The 17,602-nt window shown below is 41.5% G+C and overlaps 1 protein-coding gene across 7 annotated transcripts in view; it reads right to left on the bottom strand.

Moving 5' to 3' along the window:
* Nucleotides 1-7,924: 7,924 nt before the first annotated feature.
* SRPK2 (SRSF protein kinase 2) overlaps nucleotides 7,925-17,602 on the bottom strand; it is a 121,639-nt gene continuing 111,961 nt past the window's right edge. For 5 of the 7 annotated variants that reach the window (XM_063134177.1, XM_063134181.1, XM_063134182.1 and 2 more), the window contains one exon: nucleotides 7,925-9,498. In XM_063134177.1, coding sequence (XP_062990247.1) covers nucleotides 9,314-9,498 — 185 coding nt within the window. In that variant the 3' untranslated portion in view covers nucleotides 7,925-9,313. Of the gene's footprint in view, nucleotides 9,499-11,764; nucleotides 11,852-17,602 lie in introns of all 7 variants that reach the window. The other 2 variants (XM_063134176.1, XM_063134178.1) reach the window with 1 other exon arrangement.

The following is a 17,602-nucleotide window of genomic DNA, read 5'->3' as shown; positions in this document are numbered from 1 at the left end:
ACTTTGTATAAAAGCAAACACCAGTGCGCGCGCTCTCTCTCTCTCTCTCATTGTACTCTTTCCATTTTTGCTTTTAAAAAATCCTGAAACTGTGCTGTTGAGCCAGTATTAGGCATTTTTTATTTTGTACGTGAACATTCCAGCTGTTTGTTCTGGCAGTAGATTTGATGCTGCATAACTTTAAATTTTATTGTTACAGTTAAATTCATTTAGTGAATGTTTTCTATATTTACTTTTTATACATATGTAATTTAAAAAAGTACACAGCTAAGTGATGGCACTAACAGGTTTTTCATCTGTCAACAGTTTTTGTGCATATAGATAGAAAATGCAATACAGGTTTTTATAGTTTGGTGTGGACATGGCTCTTTTCTTTCAACAGTTATTTGCAGACATTGTAATTTAATGTATAGATTGTTTCTAATGTCTCTGATGAGTGCTGTAAATACTGTTTCTTTTGCGTGTAAAACTGCTTAATGCTTCTCATTTGATATAGTATTGTACATATAAGTCTTTTGCAAAAGCGTGTGATCTTTGTGGAAGTAGTACAGTATATGAACTTTAATTTTTTTAAATATACTGTCACCTTGCAGCACTGGTTGGGCATTTTAATTCATGTTAATAAATCACAATTATGTCAGTTTTAAACAACCTGTCCTGCTAACTTGCTCTTTAAGGAGAATGATGTTGAAATGGTAGCGATAATCACAACATTCTAAGGAACATTAATCCTAGAGAACTGTAACAGACTTGGGATACAAGCCACTACCTATGTCTCTTCAGCTGCCCAGGATCCTGGTCAAGCAAAGGGGGAAATCTTACTTTGTTCCCTGCCAGGGAATTAATCCATCAAGCCTCTTACTGTTGCTACTGAAGCTCAAAATCAAGGATGTGGCTCCAGATGATCTCTGACCATTGCCCACACTCGCTGGGGCTAACAGGAGTTAAGAGTTCAAAGTATGGAGTAGCTAGCTAGCCTGCTAACCCAAAGCATGCTTAAGAAATTGACAATTGGCAGCCATACTTCATTACTTTATAACATGGCCCTCATGAAGTAGGTCTTTTCAAAGCTTAATTTGGTTTTACATGGGCTGAAGTGCTCTAGAGCAAGGTAGCTGCTTCCACCGTGTCATTCTACTAGAACACTGAGCACAATTAATTCCATACAATAAATACATCTTCGTTCTAAGTGGCAATGGCCAGGCCAATGCATAACAGACATATTACATTTACCGGCCCCAATCCAGCGGTGTTTCTGGTGCTCAAAAAACCAGTATTAGAGTAGAAATGTATCTTGTGCCTGGCCGGCTATCACATGAGTCAGAGTTAGGGAGCAGTCAGCCAAAATGTTCTCACCTTTTTCACCAATAGATATGATAAAAGGCAGCTGAATAATATAGTTTAGGTTATGTAGGCAGGTTACTAAATGGAAGATGTCTGCCTCTTGTGCTGCAAACATTAACAGTCACTATTATAGCAAATAGATGTACAATTGAAAAAACAACCATTTAACCCCAAATATAGCAGCACATGAGCCTTGCAATAAAGACCAACAAATTGGAAAAATAACTTCACGAAGAACCTGTATGCATTCACTTTATGCTGTAAAGCCACAACACACTTTTATAAATAATACTTCACACAGTGGAATATCCTAATTTCAGAAGCTCTTACGTAGCTTTACTTATAGGGTGGTTGGTGGCAAACTGATTTTTATTTTTGCCTTTTGCAAGTATTTTAAATAGTCATTACTCAGTACTTTCTGAAAGCAAAAAAAAAAAACTTTTCAGCATATTAAGATCTCAATGAAAGACTAGAGCAGGTAAGAGTTAATAGTATTTTGCCTGTATGTGAAGCATTTGAAACTACCTCATTTCAAAGAGGTCTATTTGGCCATTTAGAATTCTTTCCCAGCTACGCTGGTAAACAACATATGCATGTCTATACTGGACACATGCTGTTATTCTGTGAAGAAGATAGAATCCAGCTGATAAAAAGGTATTTGCTACAAATGAATGTTAAGTGTCACATCCCTAGAAATTTTTAAAAAGTTTCCCACATTTATAGCAACAACAGTACAACTGTAACTTGAAATATAACTGTTGGTCACTTACCACGAAGGTTTCTTCAAGCTTGGTGTGATGGAGGCATCCGTGAATGGGTTAACTCCCCTTATTGCCCAGGAAAGGGAGGGATCATGTGGCCATGTCTTGAAGCTGGTTGTCCTGTAGTTTCATCCCCACTTCTGTTCCATGCCAAGCAAAGAGAAAAGGTACTTGTGGAGCAGCATGAAAGAAACGGCCTGCCACGAGGAGGCACAAATAGCTGAGAAAAGGGGTTCAGCACTGTCTATTATCCTATCAAAAAGAGCAGAGACCAGTCGCCTGACACTCAGTCAATTGGTGGAGGGTGTGGTGTGGATGCCCGTCACGCCAAACCAGAAGGAACTTTCATGGTAAGTGACCAATGTTCTGTGCTCAGTTCGGTGTGAGGAGGCATTCACAAACGGGATGTACACAAGGTATCCCATAGAAAAAGTGAGTTAGTGGCTGAGATTATGAGAAAGAACGTGCTACAGCATTCATCTTCCAAGGGCCAACTTACCTATCTTGTGCCTGGTGAAGGCAGAGTCTGCATCTAAGTGATGGTGTGTGTGTGTGTTGAGCTCTGCAAAACCAGCATGTGCCACACCCTCAGAAGGATGAGAGTATGAGGAAGAAGGAGAGATGGATGAGTCCCTGCTTCCTGTGAAAGATAATTGACTTGGGATTAATGTTGGATCTGGTCAGAATATAACCAAGTTCTAGAAAATGCAGAGGTGGCCTCTGATAGATTGTGCCCCTAGCTCAGATATTCTATACCTGCTACAAGGAAGCTAACCTTTTACAAGAGGAGAAACAGAGGAATTTGTCATAATGCCTTGTCATGATGCCTTGGTAAGTGCATTCAGTATAACGTGTAGGCTTCAGGATGGAAAATGATGCACTTTCAGAGGACTGAGTAGTGAGGCTCAAGGGAACCTCCTGAAGTGGAGATGCATAGATATTTGCGAGCAGGTTTGAAGAGAACTAATGAGAGATAAAATTTGCCTGTGGAAAGTGTTTCTGTAGGAAAAGCTCTAGTTTCCTTAAGGCCCATCTCATTGCCAAGTGACTTGCGTGTAAACCAGCCAATGAAGGCCTTCTATGTCTCATAAAATCTCAGTGTAGATGGTTTCCATGTTTCTCTGGCAAGACAAGATTCTGTGGAGTTTGGGTACGGGTATAGATGTATACCCTGAAGTTGGAGGTGGACCATCAATTTGGAAAAGACCTTAGGAGCTGAGACCAGGCCCTGATACTGCTAATGAACATGCTGATAGGAAACTCCAAGGTATCTCCTTTAAGAAGAAGCAGTAGACTTGTGTAAATATGTCTCCGTAAGGTCCATGGAGGCACTGCAAGATCTACTGATGTTACACTAAGGAGGTGTAGGGTCTCATTGGTACTAAGGATTTCCATCCAAAATTTGTGGTTTGTGACAAACTGGTTCATGTACTTCAAATCTTTTTCGGAACCACCAATAATATGTGTTAAACTCCTGACAAACTCTCCCTGAGAGGGCTGGCTCTTTCACCCCTATCTTATGTTGAATGGCTTGGACAACTATTTTCTTCTTGGCTGGGGGCTTTGAGGCAGAGGATACCAGAAATGTGTCCCTGGATGCATGATGGTGGTCTATGGTCTAGCCGTCTCTGATGGGGTTTAGTACGCAGACATCGGCATTCCAGCTTCCTGGTGGAAGGAAGTGATGAACCCCCAACCTATTGGAGAACTGGCTCCATCAGAATTCCTAATGGCTGCCTTTGGAGATTCGGTTAGCTGTAGAACTGGGGCTGACAAGGATTGGGTCTTGTCTGAGAAGCAGAAAAGAGATCAGACCAGCTTGAAATCTAGTCTCTGGAGCGGAAGGGGGCCCTACTGGGTTGAAAGAAACGAAAGGAGTGTCTTCTCTCCTAACGAGGCTGTCTTCTCTCGTTAGAAATAGGCATGACTTTGTCCTTGGTATCTACTAAAATATATTTAAGTACGTCTTCCCCAAAGAGCATCCTTAAAGAGTACTGTGACCAAGTTAGCTGTGGGGGTTGTACCAATATTCCGATGTTTAAGCCAGATCAGCCTTCTGGCAACTGTGACTGCTGCAATGGCCCTCGCTGCAATGGTAACTATTTATAGTGTGGCGGCAGAGTATAAGAGTTCTAAGGCTTGTAGAGCCCCCTCTGCAGGTATTTGCAATCTAAATCTGTATTCTGTAGAATATCCTTGATCCAGTGGAGAGACCCTTGGGCAAAGACTGAAGTTGTAGATGTTGCCCGATGGCCAATGGTGGGCCTTTTTAGAGCGATGTCAGAGCATCTCTCCCTGAATCTTTGAGAGGCAATTCCCTGTCTCTGAACGCAATTGGCCCTGACATGGGGGGACACCACAGAGGCACTGACCAGGGGAACCTTTAGGTCTTCCATGGCCTGTTGGAATAAGATATAAAGCCAACGAGTGATGCTGTGGGCTTCTGAGCTCTGTAAAGGTGTGTCCCACTCTGCCTTAATTGCCTTGTCAAAGGAAGGTGGAAAAGGTACTTCCCTGTTAGGTGTCTTGGCCTCTGGGAAGATGGGAGGCTCCCAGTGCTGCTGCCTTGGGAATTGGCTGTGTGAACCGCGGAGCCTTCTCCTGTGAGACCGACTGAAGACCTAAAGATGCCATGGCCTTTAAGAGCAAAAATATAAAAACCTCATTACCAGATAGCCTAGTGTTGGTAGATTCCCCGACATGGCTACGATTTGACCGTTCTCCCTCCTACACACTGCATCATTCCTGTAGAATAGATTGAAAATTAGCAGAACCAACATTGCTGCTGTGTGATTTGCCAGCCGGTAAACTGCCTGGGCTGGGGAAATCCACAGCTGAATCTCCAGAAGAATGAGGAGGGGCTGTGCTTGGGCCTAAGCACCCTGTTCTCCTCATTCCTTCATGCAGGGGATGAATGGATAGGGCGAAGGAGAGGAACGGGAGGGCTGCTCTTGCTTACCTCTTCTGGAGTGGCAGCTAGTTGGAGCCCGCTGCTGAGCTCAGCCTGAAACTGGTAGTGGCGGTAGAGACTGGGCCTGCTGCTGTTACAGACGTTAGCTGGTAAGTTCACCAATCACTGCCCATCTCAAATAGCTTGTTCCTCTCGGAAGGAGGGTTGGATGGCGAAGGGGGCTGACAGAAAAGCTATAGATTAATCCTGTTCCCACAATTTCCTGCTGTGGCAAGATATCGAAATGCTGGCGTTGCCTTGCTTGGACAGTGTGCAGGTGGGAAGACCTTGCTCAGTGGATATGAACACCCTCTGGTGGCCATGAGCAGTGCCAAAATGGCTACAAAAAGGGCTTCTTTTTGGTCGGCAAAAAAGAAGGGCAACGTGGGATTACTGTGAGGCCGGCTGGATGTTCTGTAGCGGTGGTCAGACTGGCAACGGCAGCTGAGATGGGCCAGAACTGGCGACAGCCTGCAGTGTGTGTTATTTGCTTTCCACTACGCAGAAGGGAGCATTTCTACCTTGCTTTTTATGCGTCAAGGACTTCCCTGACAGCTTGTCGGATGAAGCGGGAGAAAGGGAGAAGGAAGGCAGAGGTAGGGGAAGGTTATGTGGGGAAGAATAAGGACTAAAAAGAAGTAGAAATAAGGGTCAAAGAATACAGAAGAGAGAGCAGGAGGAGAGTACAAAGGCTAAATAGAGCAAGAGGAAAGCTCTGTCCTGGGTGAAAGACGGGAAAGAACTAGGATGGACTTACCCAGCCTCAAGCAAAGTTTTGTGGTCCTATAATCTCTGCCTTTCCTTGGCAGGGGGAGGGGGCAGTTAACCCATTCATAGATGCCTCTCGCACCAAACAGAACATCTCAAAGGTAAGTGACTGTAAATTACTTAATATAAGATTCTTCCCCCGCCTCCATGTATGGACTTCAAGCCCAATATTAATCATGCCCACTCACCCAGAATTTGTAGCACAGAACTGAGTTTTAGAGGCTTCCTTGGATTATTTCATCAGATCTTAAACTAGTAGTCCTTTAATGCTAAAGGAGACAGAGTGTCCTGCACGTGCAATTCATACAATTATGTCTATGCTAGAAGACAGATCCCTTTCTAGAGAAGAAAAGAAACTGGCAGCAAGACGGGTGCACAGAAGATGAGAAGATGTGGCAGGCGCAAACAACTAGGCATGGGAGACTATACAGAATACCATATTTCTTCGATTCTAAGACACACTTTTTCCCCATATAAACATCTCTAAAAACGGGGTGCGTCTTAGAATCGCGGGTGCATTTATTATTTCTTAGAATCAAAGCTTTTTTCCTGTTGGTGGTACTGAAATTAATGTGCATCTTAACAATCGATGGTGTCTTAGAATCGAAGAAATACGGTAGTTATTTACAATGCTGCTTTACTTTATATATTATTCAACACTAACTGTAGCATTAACTTCAAAGTTTGTATTCCACTGGGTTTTAAAATTATAGTTCTTTTTTGTACAATCACCTGTAGTCACTTTGAATTAAACACTTTTACAGATTTGTTAAACTGTTAACCTTCAATTTTAAAAACCAAAGCTATAAACCAGGAACACACTTGCTGACCTTGGGGCTGATCCAGTCTGTAACTTGTTGGTTTTTTTAAAAACACAACCAAACAGGACCGAAGGATAGAGTCTTTGTCTACTCCTGCAATTAACTTTGAAAATGACTAAGGGGTGTAGAGTTGCTCCCAGTAGTGACCTTGAGGTAGGGGTTACATTGAAGTTTCAACTGCTTGCAACTGCAAGATGACAGAGGACACTTCTATGTTCAAACTCTCTCTCTCTCTCTCTCTCTCTCTCTCTCTCTCTGTGTGTGTGTGTGTGTGTGTGTGTGTATTTGGCTCTCATGTGCAAGTGTGAAACTTCAAGGGAGAAGTTCTATGTTCTACATTTTTTAAAAAAGGTACAGTTTCATGCCAAAATTAATTATGCACCCTTGCATATATTGGCAAAAGCAGAATGTGTTCTGCAAACCAGCAATGGGAAGAGGGAAAGAGCTATGCAAACCAATGAAGCCTCATCCACAATCCCATTAAGATAGAGATTTCCACCCACTCACCCACCCACCCCAGAATCTGAGTAGGCCAAAGCTGAGAAAGTGGTGCCTGGTTTCTACAGAAGCAATGTTGTCACCACCCTGCACAGAATGCAAATGGTTGGGCAGAGGTCTCCACACAGTACGCAATGCCGACGCTTTTGTAAAGCCGCTTTCTCTGAAACCTTAATCCTGCTTGTTGTGTCATATATTAGCGTGAGCGTAGGATGTTAAGAGGATACCTTCCACCTCTTGATTAGGGTGTTTATAGGTCCGTGTGTGTGTGTGTGTGTGTGTGTGTGTGTGTGTGTGTGTGTGTGTAGTAAGAGGCAGTTAAATTAGATGGTTCATTTAAATATATTTAATTTGTGTAAAGTCCACCTCAAAGGATTTAAATCACCATGCATGCTTTTTAAAAAATGCCTGATGTAATGATGGGAAAAATATGGTTCTTCTTTGTGGTCTCTGTGCAGTTCCACACACAGGGTACCTGCACAGAAAATCTCTTGAAGAACTAGTTACAGGTGAACCACCTGTCTTTACTAGTGATGCACAGGTAACCACTGAATTAACCAAGGTGAGCCTTGTGGATACTGTCCTGGGATTTTGCCATACATTACCAAGGAGGGATTTTACTGCACATGCCTGTTGTCTTTACAGATTGCTCTGATTTGATTTTTTTTTTAAAATGAAAAGGTTAGGCAGCACCTGGTATTTGCGGACTCTTCTAACAAATACATAACTGTAGTGAATCATTTGTAGTCACCACTATCAAAACATTCCAGGGAGCAGAACAATTCTGAAAAAACAACCACTTTAATTAGACAACTGCAAGCACCTCAAACAATTGGTTATTGTTACAACACGGGGAATCATCTCACAATCTAGGTATTGCAAAGGCATGTGAATAAATTTTAAATGGACAAAGTCAAGAAAAAGTGGCACCATAATTAATGTGTAAAACCAGAAATAAATTTACATTCATTCCACTGACTTCTAAAAGAGGCTAAAATACACCTCCATATTTTACATTCTAAAATCTGTATTGCCTATGAGTTCTCTTTTGGAATCTACTTAGCTTTTTTTTCTTTTTCTTTTTTTGTATGAAAACATTTAAAATTTTGTGTGCAACTTACGAAGGAAGATTAGTTCCTCAATATGTCAATTCATGGGGAAAAATAAGCTAGTGCAATTTGTTTTAGAAACATGTAAAGCTATGTATGGAAGGTGCATGAACTTTAGTTGTAATGTATATTTTGCATCAATTCTGTTCTTCCTTTCCTTAAGTGGAGCACCTTTTTTCATCAAAGGCTAAAAATTCTGAACAAAAAATGCTTCTTGGGCTTTTTTAAAATTCTTAAGCCCAGCATATCAACCATCCTTAGGAAAAAGCAGCGCCCAATTACCATACCATCATCTCGCAAGTGTAAAGCAAATGATATCTCTTTAAAAGCACTTAAAAATAGGTATATTTTATCCTTTGAATGCTTAGCCTTCCTTTAAAGTGCCTTCTGTAGAATGAAATCTTGTAAAATCAGCCACTTTCTTTCCAAATCCATTATGGGCACTGCTACAGAAAGGAAAGTTTATGCAACTCCGCCACATGCAATTTTGTACACTACAAGTCACTCTTGATTTAGTAGCTTTACTCTGAAATCCGCGTCCCCCATCCCACCTTTAATGGAAATAAACATTTACAGGGTGCATTTACATACACTATTTTACAAGAACAATGTCCCTTTGCCCAAAGATAGAGTTGTACATTTTCTCAATTCTGACTTGATAATGTCTCACACTTGTAAATTATATAATACTCAGCTAAAATATTTTCCATAAATAGTTACAAAACCTGCCAAAACACATCAGGGGAGAATAAAGGATGTTTTGTTCAAAAAGTTGATGTCCGAATGCCACACAACACAAGAAACAATGCTTAAAGACACATTAGTAAGTGTTTTCTGCAGAGAGTCAGTAAATCTACTAGCTGAAGACAAAAAGACTCCTCCTCCTCCCAAGAACACAGTGCACAAAAAGCAAAATGTCAAACAGTACCTCAAAGCAAAATAAAGGTCTGGAGTTGAAGCCAGCTCATTTATGATCCTGTTAGGAGAATTTATGACAGTCACCATTTAAGTCTGATGTATGGGAACGTGGGTGCTGGCCCAGTGTTATATCTGGAGATTTTGCTAAGAATTCAACCAAGGGTGCCTAAGGCATTCACCAGCTGAGGCTCGTTTTTCCGGAACCATTTCTAGCATAGGAATCAGGAAATCGGTAAATTCCGCAGCATCTTCCTGAGGCCAACCATACTTCTCCACAAGAACATCGAAGAGGCTCCAAGGTTTCAGTTTGGTAATGTGTCGAAGTTCTCCTGCATTGATGAAAAAGGGAAAAAAAGAAGAAAAATTAGTGCTATGATTTTTAAGACTTATTTGTTGATTTTAGTCTTGAACTTTAGGGATTACCTGAATGAGAATTTTAGCCTGGTCATGAAAAATGAGCTTCTCGCAGTGTTTTATTCAATAGCCAGATAATAAAAATACTTTAATGAATATATTCATTCAACTGGGATGTGTTTTTAGCTCATCCTATCTGCAGCTTATTATCAGAAACACATTTTTTCCTAATTTACACACCACAAACACACTGCATGTGTCATTTCTACCCAAACCTTTTCAAAAGCATCAGTTTGAATGTTAAACTGGGGAATTAAAATGTACAAACTAAAACTGAGTGAGAGCTTTACAAGTATGTTTGGGGTCTCCAACATAGTGCCTGTGAGCACCAACGGACCTGTGGATACTTCTCTTGGCTCCCGCCAGGATCCCTGCCCCTCTTGATTTTTATTATTATTATTATTTCTTAAGAGGTTTTTGTTTTGAATTAAAAACATTTTTAACTGAGAACCTGGCATGGAGCAAAGTGAAGTGCTGCCCTCTTATTTAGGCTCTTGGGCAGGTTACTTTTCTTTTAGTCTCACCAGTTTGCCTCCTAAGCAATGAGTGTTTCGTGATCAGCCATGCCCACCATGACAGCCATTTTACGAATGGGCAAGCCATTTTGTGAGAGCACCCACTACACTTTCGAAATTCCAAATTGGCCCAGAGACCCAATAAGGTTGGGAACTCCTTGTCAGTATGGAATCATAAAATTAATGCAAGGCCATTCAGCGCAAGTGGAGCAGTACATTTTGATGCTTGTAAAGGGTGAAGACCTCTGAGAGTACTCAGCACTTAACTAAAAATAGCTTTCCTCCCCACCATCATTTAAGCATAGATGTACAAGTCTGTATATGGCTATGAAGATAATTTTCTAACAGACAGCTTCTCAATGGTAGTTATATAACATGAGAGCAGTAACTGTGACCCTGTTGAGTCTCTTGGATCACTTGAATCTGTAAGCCTTTTATGAGTAATGCTTTTACTCTTATGCTATTAAGGCTGCAATCCCCTATACACACTTACCTGGGAGCAAGCTCTATTGAACTCAATGGTGCTCACTTTGAACACACATACAGGCCTGACTGTAAGCTAGACACTACCTGAAGCAACTCTACAGACTTTTCCAGACATTCAAAACAAAACAAACCATCCAACACCACATTCACAATAGGTAATATCCAAAGACTTCAGCCTTGCTGAGAAGAGAGAGAGAGATCCTTGTAAGTTACTTTTTTAAACTCAACCAACCAGGAAAGTGTTGGGAGCACACAGCCTGCAAACAACTACAAGTACAAAAATATAAACACCAAGATCCACAAAAAGAAAGGACCTTGGTACCAGAGGTAGGAGGATTTGATGCTGATATGAAACCTTAACCAAAGAAAGGATTTGTTTAAATGGAGCTAAGCATCATTCACTTGGATGCAAATAAAGTCCCCTGAAGAGACAGAGTCTCATTTCATCATTACACTCCTCCATCTGCCCTCTGCTTTAAGATTAATGTTAAGTTAGGCAAGTGCAGTATTCATGCCTTAATGTTTCTTACATTGTCTTCTCAATACTGCCAACCACTGAAGTATAATGAACACAATAGCCTTTACTATAATTCCTGTATATATAGTTGAACGAGAGAACTCCACACTCTGGGGAGACAATCACTACTACCATGTCCCAACTACACAACACAGAGTATCAAAAAGGATTTCAATAATTCCAGTTTGCTGATCAGAAACAAGCCACAAGGTGGCAATGCACAACCAGGATTCTGTCTTCAAATGGATTAAATGTGGGGCATGTCGAGCAGAGGCTTGGACGCCTAGATCTTAAGCTCACCTGCCCATTTAATTTTTTCAACTTCTCTACATCCCTCATTAAAAACCTGGACTACATTGGGAGATGAAATGGGGTCTTGAACCATTTCCTAATTCACTCCTCATACCATATCTCCACCCTAAAGACTGCTTAGATCCTGATGCCCCTGGGTTTCACAGACATGGCACGCAGTTCCTCTAAAGTAGCAAAAGGCACCAGACAAGGATGACAGCCAGCCAGATAACAGCTTGGAAGAACTTCTCCAACAACTGCGATCAGAACGCCAAGAGGACTGGTCACTTGCATTGGAGCCACTAGACTGGAAAGTAACAGAGCTGTCTGCAAAACTGACTGATATAGAGATGAAAAAATTCTCAAACTCACCACTGTCACTCAAGACCTCCTGACCAGGAGAACTGCAGTCGTTGGGTAAATCTGCATCTCCGTGGTGTGGAGGAATGTGAAAAGGACCTGCGGGAGGTGGGGGAGACTTGGATTTAACAGAAGTGGACGTTGAACGAGATCATTGAACCCTGGGCCCTTGCCCCAACTCCCCAGGCCAGTCTAAGGCCATTAGAATCTGCTTTGCAAGATATCCCCAGAAACCGCAAGCTATGCAGGCCCTGAATAAGCTCAGATCACTGGCACATAAAAGCATCAAATGTAAACATTTCAGGATCTTGCTCCTGACACACTCTGCAAGCGGAAACTGCTGCAGCCCTGTATAGATTCCTTGAGAGAATCTGGAGCATCTTCCCTTCCAAATTGCCAGTCTTTCATGGCAGCAAAACCCTGACCTGCAACGAGCCTGAAGAACTGCAGCAATGGTTGCCCAAGACTTTCGAAATGGAAGTTATTCTGCAAACAAACCTTCTCTGACCTTTTTTGTATTATGGTTGCCTTATGATTTACAGAGGCCTACTAAAGTTCCCAACCTTATTGGGTCTCTGGGCCAATTTCCAGGTTAGTTTTAATGTATCTTAATCATGGGAGGCCCGGGTGGGGTGGGGTGGGGTGGGGGAAGCATTTCCCCCCCCCCAAAACTCAACTTACCCACCCTTCAGGTTTCCTGAGAGCAGTTAGTCCCAATAAGAGGAATCAAGTTCGTCTACTTCACTTCTCTCCCAATAATGGGAAGCAGTTAATTTTGTTGTGACACATTTATGTGAATTTTGCTTTTGCATTGACAGTTTAAAATAGATATATGAGTTCTCAGGTTCCACTGCAGAAACAGATAGCAGCGGGTCACTGCAGGGGCAAATCCATAATCAGATACTTACTTTCTTGCTCAATTCGATATTCTAATGCTTCCATTGCCACCATGGAGTTCAAAAAAATTGTGACTCTAGGGGATCAGTATTGTGGAGGAGGTCATCTAAGCCATAAAGGGTTACCATAATTCTCACCGAGAACTGCCCATTAAAAGCAGAAAACTGCTGCCATGACCTGCAAGGCTGGTTGGTTTATTTTATTTTTACACTACCTTTGCAGATGACCATCTCATGCTAGTCTCTTTTATGCCTCAAACAATTTCTTTTTATAGTGGACACGCTTGGGGCCTTGGCATGTTTTAGAACAGGTGATGTAGTGCTGGGTGGAGACATGAATGCCAGCCTTCATCACAACTTGGATAGAAGCACTAGTGCACCTCAATTATTTAAGGCACACACCGCTCTAAAATGCCACCTTGATCAACATGGCTTAGCTGACTCACCGAGAATGGTACATGGGAACGAGCACGGCTATACTGACTACTCCCAAGGCATGGAACGTACTCACAAATAGATCACCTTTTAGTATCAGCCATGCTCTTGCTGGCTGCAAAGGATGCTAGCATAGGACTGATCAATGTCTCTGACCATCCTCCCAAGTCATTGATCTCAAGTACAGATATCACACATAGCCAAACATTTATGTGGAGACTGAATCTGAGCTTGTTCACAAAGTCGCCTTTCAAAGAGAAAACTGTGGAGAGCATAACACATTTTTATGCAGACAATCGACTTGTCACAGACCCTGCCAGCCTTCTAAAGGCTGTCTTACGGAGGCTGTTCATTCAGGAGGGCTCCATCTCTAAAAAACAAACAAACGAGAAAAGCAAAATGATGAACTAACAAAAGACGCGGGCTCCCACTTTGATGAACATAAAGGAATGGGAATCTATAGTGGCTAAACAGGCAGAACTTAGAAGTTCATGAAAATGGCAAAATGCGATCCTCCCTAAACTATCTACAACACATTATGAATTTGAAACAAGGGAACAACGCTACTTGTGAGGATCCTCCTACAAAGGAGTGCTAGAGCAACAATCCCAGCTATTCTAACCAAAAAGAAAAAAGGTGGTAGTAACAACCCATTCTAAACTTATTAGCAAAACCTTTCAGGAGTTCTATGGAATTCTCTAAACATCAGAGAACCCTAATCCCTCAGTTATAGACGTCTTAATAGATTCTTTAGATATAAAAACAATTAAGGCTGAAGACAGATCAATGGTTGACCAACCTATAACACAACAAAAGGTCGCAAACTGTGCAAATCCCCTGGCAGTGATGGTTTAACAGCGGGAATTTTATAAAGCTTTTGTCACCTCAGTCTCGCCACATCTTATGACCCTCTTTAATGAAAAACTAGGGGGCTCCAGGATTCCAGAACCTTGGAAAACAGCAAGGGGGTTAGTCATTCCTAAGGACAGTAAAGCTGTTAAAGTTACCACAGTCCTACCACCCAATCGCTGCTCACCCAAGCTGTTTACAGCACTCCTGGCCAAGCAACTGAATCAATTCATCACACAGTACATCTATACAGGGTTCATGCCAAGCCATCAAATGGCTGCTGCTACTAAATTCTGGGTTTCTATGGTATCCTTAGATGCTTTAAAAGCCTTCGATCAGGTGGAATGGCCCTATCTGTGCAAAGTTTTACAAACAATGGGCATGGCATGGGTGAGTGTGTCCAGACAGAAGCTGAACACTGCCTTGGAAGCACTTATCCATACAAATAAAATGGATCTCTGTCTATACCTCTTCATAGGGGGACAAAACAAGTGTCTCTCTGCTCTTCCGTCATTGCTATAAAACCCCTGGCACACACATCACTCTAAAATTAAAGGGATCATGATAGGGCCCACCACCAACTTGATTCATCTTTTTGGCAGACAATGTCCTTCTATTTCTTTCCAATCCCAAAACAGCTAAACCAGCACTTCAAGAAATGATGGTCACTTTCCAACATTTTCCATAAATAAATTATGATAAATCTGCCTTATTTTGCCTATAAACATCACTTCAAACCCAAAAGAAAGGTCAAAATATATCTCACTGAACTCTGAGACACTCCTTCCTAGAATACCTGGGCATATAAAATGGATGAAACAGAAATTAAAAACACAGGCTTATATGAAGCTATCCATTCTGGGCAACGTTGCTTTTGCAAAGATTCTGCCCAACCTTCTTTCCCTTTTTTACATGATTCCCATTCTCCCAGCAGATCACAAACTTAAAGAAATGGCAAGAACTACTAAAGAGATTTATCCACAACAGCAAAAGTCTAGATTAATTAAGGCTGTGCCGTACCACAGCCAAATGAGAGGATTTGCTATACTTAATTTACAATATTATTTTGCCTCTTTCCAGATGAAGCATCATAAGAAATGATATGGGCATATCCTGGGTTTCTATGGAAACATTAAATAGCACCCTCCCACACCAAGAACTTCCCTTCATGCAGCTTAGCAAAGCTGAAATAGAGAGGGTTGAAACACTCTTCCAGAAAGCAACACTCAAAATTTGGAAATCATGGGTCAAACTTCTTGTTCCCTCCTCCTGACCCTATACCCGATTTTAGACAACCCTAACTTTGTAGGAGCAGACAAACCATCACAGTTCCTGGGTTGGAGGAAGAGAGGATTTCTCCATGTTAGAAACTTGTTTATAAGGGGACAGCTCATGTCCCCACCTATCCTGAAGGCCCATCTACAAGGGGTGGAGGGGTTCCTGGCTAGAAAAACACCAAATAAACACTTTTTTCTAAAACACTAGCTAGGGGAGAAGGTATTCCTCAAGCACCGACAATCTTTAAAAATGCATCCTTGCCTCAACTTGGTTCCATGAAAGATTAAGGCCTAATCTACACCAAGCAGGATATTCTACCATGAAAGCAGTATATAAAAGGCAGGAGCCACACTACTGCTTTATAGAAGTATTGAAGTGCACTGACAACTGTTGGGGCCCACTGACACATACCATATACTACTTTCATAGTGCTATATCCTGCTTGGTGTGGCTCCTGCCTTTTACATACAACTATCGTACCACTTTCATAGTGCAATTTCCTGCTTGATGTAGATTAGGCCTTTGTCTCCATACTATGTAAGCAGTTAATCAATCTCATCTATGGAAACTCAGCAAGGCTAAAATTAGTATGGGAAGCAGACCTGAACACAACACAATGGAACACCAATGGTCATGGGTCTGGTATACCCACCCCCTCCACTTTATACAATTTCTGCACAAATAAGAGAAGCCACAGCAAAGGTAATTCAACGGTGGCACTTCACTCTGACTAAAATACACACTTTTAACAAATGTCTTGTACCATTGTGCTGGGGAGGATGCGTTCACATTTGTTCCTTAATGTATATGCGGCAATTATGACCAATAGTTGTAGACTTTTAGAACCAGGTTCTTTCTACAATGTGTGAAATTTCTGAACAGCAAATTAAAAATTGTGGAACCCTACTCCTACTTTCAATGTTCAAAGATGAGAGCAGACACCTTTTACATGAAGACTTTATTGCTATAATGCTTGCATCTCCCCGAACTTGAGATTGCATGAAATTGGAAATCATCCATCATACAAAAAATGGATGAACAGAATATGGAAAATTGCTCTTTATGAAAGCTGACGCATAGACTGAGACTTATAAAAGGACTGGAATATTGAGACTTATTCACAGAAGTGTGGTATCCATTTATTGCATATGCAAATGCACATTCAGCAACCCTTGCTCCTCCACCTGCACAATTCAAATTCTGGAGTGAGCATTGTAACACTGCTCGCCTCACAATCTGTACCTGTTTTCTTTTTGTATTATCTTAAAACTCAGTTTTAAAAAGTGGATTGACATGCTTTTGCAAAGCTTATTCTCAAGGTAATTATGTCCAAGAGTGGACATTTAAATTTCTTTCTATGCGGTGCATGAACTTGCACAGACTTCATGATCTCTCTTATTCATCATCTCTCTCATTCTCCAAGTCACTGTAGCATGCAGTGCAAGGCAGAGGGAAGACACAAGAAAGAGAAGAAAAAGGAAAAAGAACTAGTCAGAAAAGAGCTGGTCTAGCATAGCAGCTAAGGCATGAAACAATAAATCAGGATGTACCCAATTTGAATCTTGCCTTTGCCATGAACTCACAAGGTGGTCACAGGCAAGCCCTATTTTCTCAATTCCCCATCTGTAATATGGAGATAATATGGCTTATATGGCTTAAAGGATGGCTGTAAATCTAGAGATGGGATCCATCTGAGCACTCTGGTAGATGATAGTCCAATCATCTCTGACAGGGCTAATCCTGTTTGAGGTGGGAATCTCGTCCAGGCCTCCCCCTGCCTCTTGTATTCTCAGAATTGAAGTGGGCACAACCTGTTTGCCTCTCTGAGTACCCCTCTTTGAAATCTCACTACACAGTTAGTTAGCTTTGCACAGCTAGATTGCATACAGCAATGCTATTTGTCTACAGATTACTCTTTGGGCAAATTTGGAACATTATCAACCAACTAGTTACCAAACCAAATTACAGCTCTGATTGTGCTATGTGCACATTCAGTATACATCCTCTCCTTATATATGCCTGCCCGAGACTTGAGATCTGTTGGAGGAGCCCTCCTCCGCATCCCACCAGCACGACACATTCACTATGATGGGACAAGGGAGAGGGCTTTCTCTGTGGTGGCACCCAGACTGTGGAATGCCCTCCCCTTGGAGGCCTGACTGGCGCCAACGCTGATTTTATTCCGGCGCCAAGTGAAAACATGGCTTTTTAACAAAGCTTTTAATGGTTGAATTCACGAGGCACATTATTTTAACTGTTTTAATAGTTTTATTGCTTTTAAATTATATATTGTTTTAACTTGGTTTATGGTTTGTTTTTAGCTGTGTATATTTACTGTTTTTATACTGTATGCTTTTATCTGTACACCGCCCTGAGATCTTATTGATATAGG

Source organism: Elgaria multicarinata, chromosome 9, assembly GCF_023053635.1.
Source record: "Elgaria multicarinata webbii isolate HBS135686 ecotype San Diego chromosome 9, rElgMul1.1.pri, whole genome shotgun sequence".
Taxonomy (NCBI): domain Eukaryota; kingdom Metazoa; phylum Chordata; class Lepidosauria; order Squamata; family Anguidae; genus Elgaria; species Elgaria multicarinata.
Note: the sequence above shows the minus strand (reverse complement) of the source record. Positions and strands in the feature narration are given on the sequence as shown.